The sequence below is a fragment of the Hydra vulgaris genome, chromosome 08 (genome assembly GCF_038396675.1).
Source record: "Hydra vulgaris chromosome 08, alternate assembly HydraT2T_AEP".
In the NCBI taxonomy this organism is placed as follows: Eukaryota; Metazoa; Cnidaria; class Hydrozoa; order Anthoathecata; family Hydridae; genus Hydra; species Hydra vulgaris.
In genome coordinates, this window is record NC_088927.1 from 45,561,014 (window position 1) to 45,567,120 (window position 6,107).

Here is a 6,107-nt window from a genome sequence, read left to right on the forward strand (position 1 = left end):
GTGGATGCATAAACTTTATTTTTATATCATTATATTCTTCATCTTTTTCTTCGACTACTGCAATCCACCAAAACGAGTCATATGTACATGCGTAATATTTGTATTTCTGCATTAGCTCAAGATTTATTAAACTTAAATTTTGGTAACTTGATTTTTTAGTTATATTATTAGATTTTGGATTTATATCGTTACTAGTTTTTTTAAATAACATTGATGTTTTCGAAACTGGTATGCAATGGTGAAATCCTCGACTTCCTGGTATTGTTTTTCCCTTCTCAAATCGTTTATCTTAGGTAGCTCTAACATTAACCATAGTTCCTTTATCAATTTTAAAGAACTTTATTGTGAGCATTTTTTGAGTGCAAAATTCAAACATTGCATCGATTGTTAGTATTTGATTTTTCTTCGGACGTTCTCTTGCTGTTGTTCGTTTTACTGTACCACCTATTGCATCACAAGAAGATTTGCCATGACTGGTTGCAAAAAATGTCCATTCAGCTTCCAATAAAAAATCTTCTGAACGATGGCATAGATTTAGAAAATTTTTATAATTTTTATACTGTCCTCCACATACATCAGAAAAGTAATACAATTCGAAAATTAAAGAAGGGTTTCTTCAATATAATTACATAAAATATATTTGAAATCAAATTACCTTTTATTATTTATTTTTTTTTATGCACTTTATAAACATTACAACAATTGCCATTTTTCTTTTCAAATCTTTTTCCAAAGTACTTAAAATGATGATTACAAATGCTGAATAGTTCTTCACAAGCACACAACTCAGATCTGTGCTTGTGAAGAACTATTCAGTATCAGTGTCTAGGTCATGTAGTAAAAAAATCTCTTTATTTCTAGAATATGAGGTTTTATGGCATTCTGACTTCAAAACTTTACCAATATCATATGAAATCATTTTGATAATGAATTAAAAAATGTTATACTTACAAATTTAAAAATGCACAAGTATTAATTTATGTAGAATTAATTGCAACATTTAAATTAGATTAATATATCTGAATTCAGCAATTAAACTTTGATAATTGGAAAAGACAAGGAACCAAGGGAACAAAAAGGAAATAAAAAAATACATTAAAAAAACTTTCATAACTTAAGTACCTCAAGTGAAAAACCTTAAGATTTAAAAACTTAAGATTTAGATTTAGAATTATCATTTTTTCCTAAAGTACTTTGGCGAAAATTGAAAAAAAAATCAGAGAACTTTGGGTTGTATTTTAAATAACTTCCAGTTAAATTCTATACTCCAAACCTTTGAATGTTCATACTTTTGTCATTTAAAGATGTTTTGCAAAAATTTGCGCTACAAAGAACCTGGCAACAAAAATACCCTAAAAATTAGAAATCTAAAACGTGGGGGAAATTTATTTTTTGAAATATGAATTCTAATTTCCTAAACTAGGTAGAAATTTCTTTAAGGTAATAAAATTTCATTGAAAAATAATGATTTGTTTAGAAATTATACCTAATTGAACAACCCCCTCGTTTTGAGGGGGTTGTTCAATTAGGTATAATTTCTAAACTTTACATGGTTATACATTTTGAATGCCAAATAATTTTTTGACAAAATTTTAAAAATATGTACAATTTTTAGTCTTATTAAAGCAAGTAATTTTTCTGTTTGGAAAAATCAATTCCCCTCACGTTTGGGCGGATGATTTCTACTTTTTAGGGTATTTTTGTTCCCAGGCTCTTTGCAGCGCAATTTTTCGCAAAACATCTTTAAATGACTTAAGTATGAACATTCAAAGGTTTGGAGTATAGAACTTACCTGGAAGTTATTTAACTCAAACACCAAAAAATCGTGGTCCGCCTCTGCAATTATATATACATTTTTAGTACAATAGTAAAATATTTACAAAACTATGCATTTGGCATAAACGATTTTTTACACAATGTTCTTCAAACATACAATGATCTTATTTGAAATTTTAACCTTAAAAAAATTTACCTCACACCAAAAATTTTACAGTAGCAGGTGTCCATTATTTTAACATTTATAATTGATATTTATGTACTTTTTAATTATAAATTGAGTTTTTTATTTATATATTTAAATTCCTCACCTAGAGATTAACTAAGTCACTTATTTTTAGAATTCACACGTTTAAAGAATTGGTTTTATAAGGAGAAATGTAAATTTAAAAATAGCGGAAAATGACCAAATCAATAATAGTTGCTAAAATTAAAACAACCATTACTCACGAACCGTTGGGAGTTAGACCTTGAAATTTTGGGGTTAATCTTATTTTATAATGTACTAACTATGGTAAAAATATGAAGAAAATCCAAGGACATAGAGTTGCATGGCCTGGTTGTTTTGACATGGAATTACTCGTCTATTAAAACGTACTTGGTTTCCATTGCGGCGGTAACAAATTTATAATTTTATAAAGTTGTCGAGGTTTCATACCGACTAATTGTTGATCAAGAAATCCTTCCACAAATATTTTGGAAATGTCTGCTAATTTAATTATTTTGTTTTTCTCTGCCACAACTTTCCAGGCTTTATTGTGTTGTCGATCAAAAAGTTTTAAGATTTAGCTGAGCTGAATTGACTTTTATTTGATTGTCGATGATATCGAGGCTACCTTTTTCGATTTTAGAAACTTTTTAGAAATCTTAGAAATTTCTTTTTTTATTTTTATAGTTTTGTTGTGGCATGAGTATTTTTTAGTTTAGTATTTATTAATCTTTCTATGGATTTGATTTTTTAACATTCAGCAACGGAACTGCAACTTTAAAAGCAAGGTGGTATATGCTGCTGAGAAAACTTTGTTACATTTGTTAATTACAATTCTTTTCTTTTAAACAATTTAAAACGTTTTGAAATTATTATTTTTTTCTCGATTGTATTAATGCAGGCATGTCAAAGTAGCAGCCCGCGGGCCAAATGCGGCCCGCAAGACCTTTTATGGCGGCCCCCAACATTTTTACCATTTTATTAGGTATGGCGGCCCGCAGACATGCATATCAAAAATGTTTTATTAAAAACAACGATAAAAAAATCACAAATAGTTTTCTGAACTCTTTTAATAAAAAGGACATGAATACTAAATTAATTTTCTAACATTTCATTAAAATTGAAACTCAGAAATTAAAACCATAAAAAATTATTAAAAAATTATGACAATATGTTTTAATTTTAAAAATCGATATGAGAAAATAAGACGGGTGAATATAAAAAAGCAATTGCTTTTACTCAGCGTTTTTGGAGTAATTGTTCAGCTTTACGTGAATAAAGATTTAAGCGATATCTCTTAAATTTTTATTTACTTAAAGCTAAGCAATTTACTCCAAAAACGCTGAGAAATTGCTCCGCTTGAACTTGAACTAAAATTAGATCAAAATTGGTCAAATTTTTATTATCGTAGAGTTGAACAATTACCCAAAAAACGCTGAGGAAAAGCAACTACTTTTTTTATTCACCCGGCCTAATAGAATGCGGTAGTGGTGTAGTGGTAAAGCGCTCGCTTCATAAGCGAGAGGTTCCGAGTTGGATCCCAACCACGTCCCTGGTAGTACCGCGCTCAACTTGTTTCTCCGCGCAGCAGCCTTGTTCGTCAAGGTTCGTGTTTCGGAGTTAGAGAGTTGAGAGAGGGTTATAACCACTATTAAGTAGCCTCCTCATCTGTAGTGGCCTTCTTGGCCTTGAGGAGGTGATCAACAACAAAAAAAAAAGATTAGTCGTTATCTTGTTGTTGATGTTGTTTAACATTGAGCTATTTTTGTTTTTTCTTACTGTCACTAAAATCAAAATGTCCTATTCAAAACTAAGTGCAAGCAGAAAACGTAAAATTGAAGATGAAAAAAGAATTTTATCAATTAAAATGGGAAGTACTATACTTTTTTATTAGCATTAATGAAAGTATTATTTGTCTAATTTGTCAACAAAAAGTTAGTGTGCCGAAAAGAATTCAATATCAAAAGACACTATAAACTTTATCAGGAAAAATTTAAAATTTATCAAAAAGATAAAAGGACAGACAAATTAAATGAACTAGCCAAATCATAAAAGCAACAAAATATTTTTGTTGCATTTTATGAACAAATCAAACGAACTCGTAGTCAAAGCAAGTTAAAATCTGGCACATTTAATTGCATTTCATTCCAGACCTTTCATAGAAGATGAATTTATCAAAAACTGCCTAATTGAAACTGCAAATATTCTTTGCCCTGAAAAAATGAAAGATTCTAACAAGATAAGCTTTTTAAGAAATACAGTTGCTGAGCGTGTAAATGACATAGCAGCAGATTTGAGAAGTCAGTTAACAAAATTCTGCAAGGATGTTCAGGCCTTTTCAATTGCGGTTGATGAAAGTACAGATGTCAAAGATGTTGCACAGATGTCTGTTTTTATCAGAGGTTGCAGTTTCAAATATGACATTACAGAAGAACTTCTAGAGTTGATTCCAATGCATAGTACAACAACAGGCGCCGACCTTTTTTTGGAGATTGAAAAAATACTGGACAAGTATAAACATCTGATTACTAAATTTGTGCCTATGGTTACTGATGGAGCACCCGCAAAGAGTGGTTTAAAGAAGGGTCTCGTTGGAAAATTAAATGAGAAAATTGGCAAAAAGATAAATAATTTTCATTGTATCATTCACCAAGAAGTATTATGCGGAAAAACAATTGATCTGGATTGTAATTAAAAGAATAGCATCTGCTGTCAACTTTATAAGAGCAAGAGGACTAAATAATCATTAGTTTGCTTCATTGTTGAATGAAAATAACAGTGAATGTGAGGATTTACAATATTAAGCTGAAGTTCAATGGTTATCATGTCACAAAGTACTCAAAGCATTCAATAATCTGAAAACTAAAATGTTTCAATTTTTGGAAACAAAAGAGCAAGATATTTCAGATATAAAAAATATCAAGTTTCTTCATGATTTAGCTTTTCTAGTTGATATCACAAAACACCTGAATGATCTGAACATTATTTTGCAAGAAAAGAATTGGTCACCAGCAATCTTGATAATGTCAGAGCTTTTCAAACCAAGTTTTTACTCTGGGAACGCCAAATTGAACAAAAAAATTTGTTACATTTTGATACGTGCAAGCCTATGAAGCTGCATGACCCAAATTTTATGTTCAGCAGCTACCCAAAAAATATAAACAATATAAAACAAGATTTTGAAGTAAGGTTTCAAAATTTCAAAAAATGTGAACCAAAGTTTGCTTTGTTCATCTCACCATTCAACTTTAATATTGAAGATCTGCAAGTGGAATTAGAAGTTCTGCAAATGGAATTAATTGAACTTCAGTGTGATTCTGTTTTCAAACAACAACTTACTGATGTTGGTGTACCCAAGTTTTATTCATTTTTACCACCATCAATTTCCCAAGATGATTCAATTTGCTTGTCAAATATGTGCAATGTTTAACAGTACTAATCTTTCTGAGAAATTTATTTTCCACATGATACGAAATAAAACCCCTGAGAGGTTCAGGCTTACTGATGAACATTTGTGTTCCATACTGAAAGTGGTAGCTAGCCAAGACATAAAACCAGACATTATTAAACTTTCAGCGAATAAAAGTTGTCAAATTTCTGGAAAATGCAATATTTTATAATGTTTGTTATTATTATTACAAAATACTCCTTGTTCATTTTTATTGTGTTCTTATTGTGTGAAATAAATAATGCAAAATTAAACTTCTGTACTTTTTTTAATAATATTGCAATGATTTGGTAGATTTTAAATCTGTTTTAAATGTGTGATTTGGTATATTTTAAGCTTGTTTTTTTCACATCAAGCCTAAGCAAAAGGACAGTTTGAATTGAAGAGTTACACTTCAGTCATCAGAAAAATAAGTATTAGCTTGAGCGGCCCTTACAATATTTTCTTAGGCTAAAGCGGCCCCCATACCAAATTGAGTTTGACATGCCTGTATTAATGTATTCATTGTTGTTGGGTGTCAAGTTTGTGTTGGAGAAGACGACACCTAAACTTTAGAATAAATGGTCTTCATTAAAAGAAGTTCAAATATCTTTCTTTGATTTCATTTCCGTTTTTACCTAGCCAGATACCCTGGCATTTATTTAAGTTTATCTTAGTTCCTGTTGTGAAATTATT

At 29.9% G+C, this 6,107-nt stretch overlaps 1 protein-coding gene across 1 annotated transcript; it reads left to right on the forward strand.

Moving 5' to 3' along the window:
* Positions 1-4,205: 4,205 nt before the first annotated feature.
* On the forward strand, positions 4,206-5,414 carry LOC136083345 (general transcription factor II-I repeat domain-containing protein 2-like). The gene is made up of 3 exons (XM_065802741.1): positions 4,206-4,671; positions 4,790-4,907; positions 4,979-5,414. Exons 1-3 carry the CDS (start codon positions 4,206-4,208, stop codon positions 5,412-5,414), a joined length of 1,020 nt encoding a protein of 339 aa, XP_065658813.1.
* Positions 5,415-6,107: the final 693 nt, after the last annotated feature.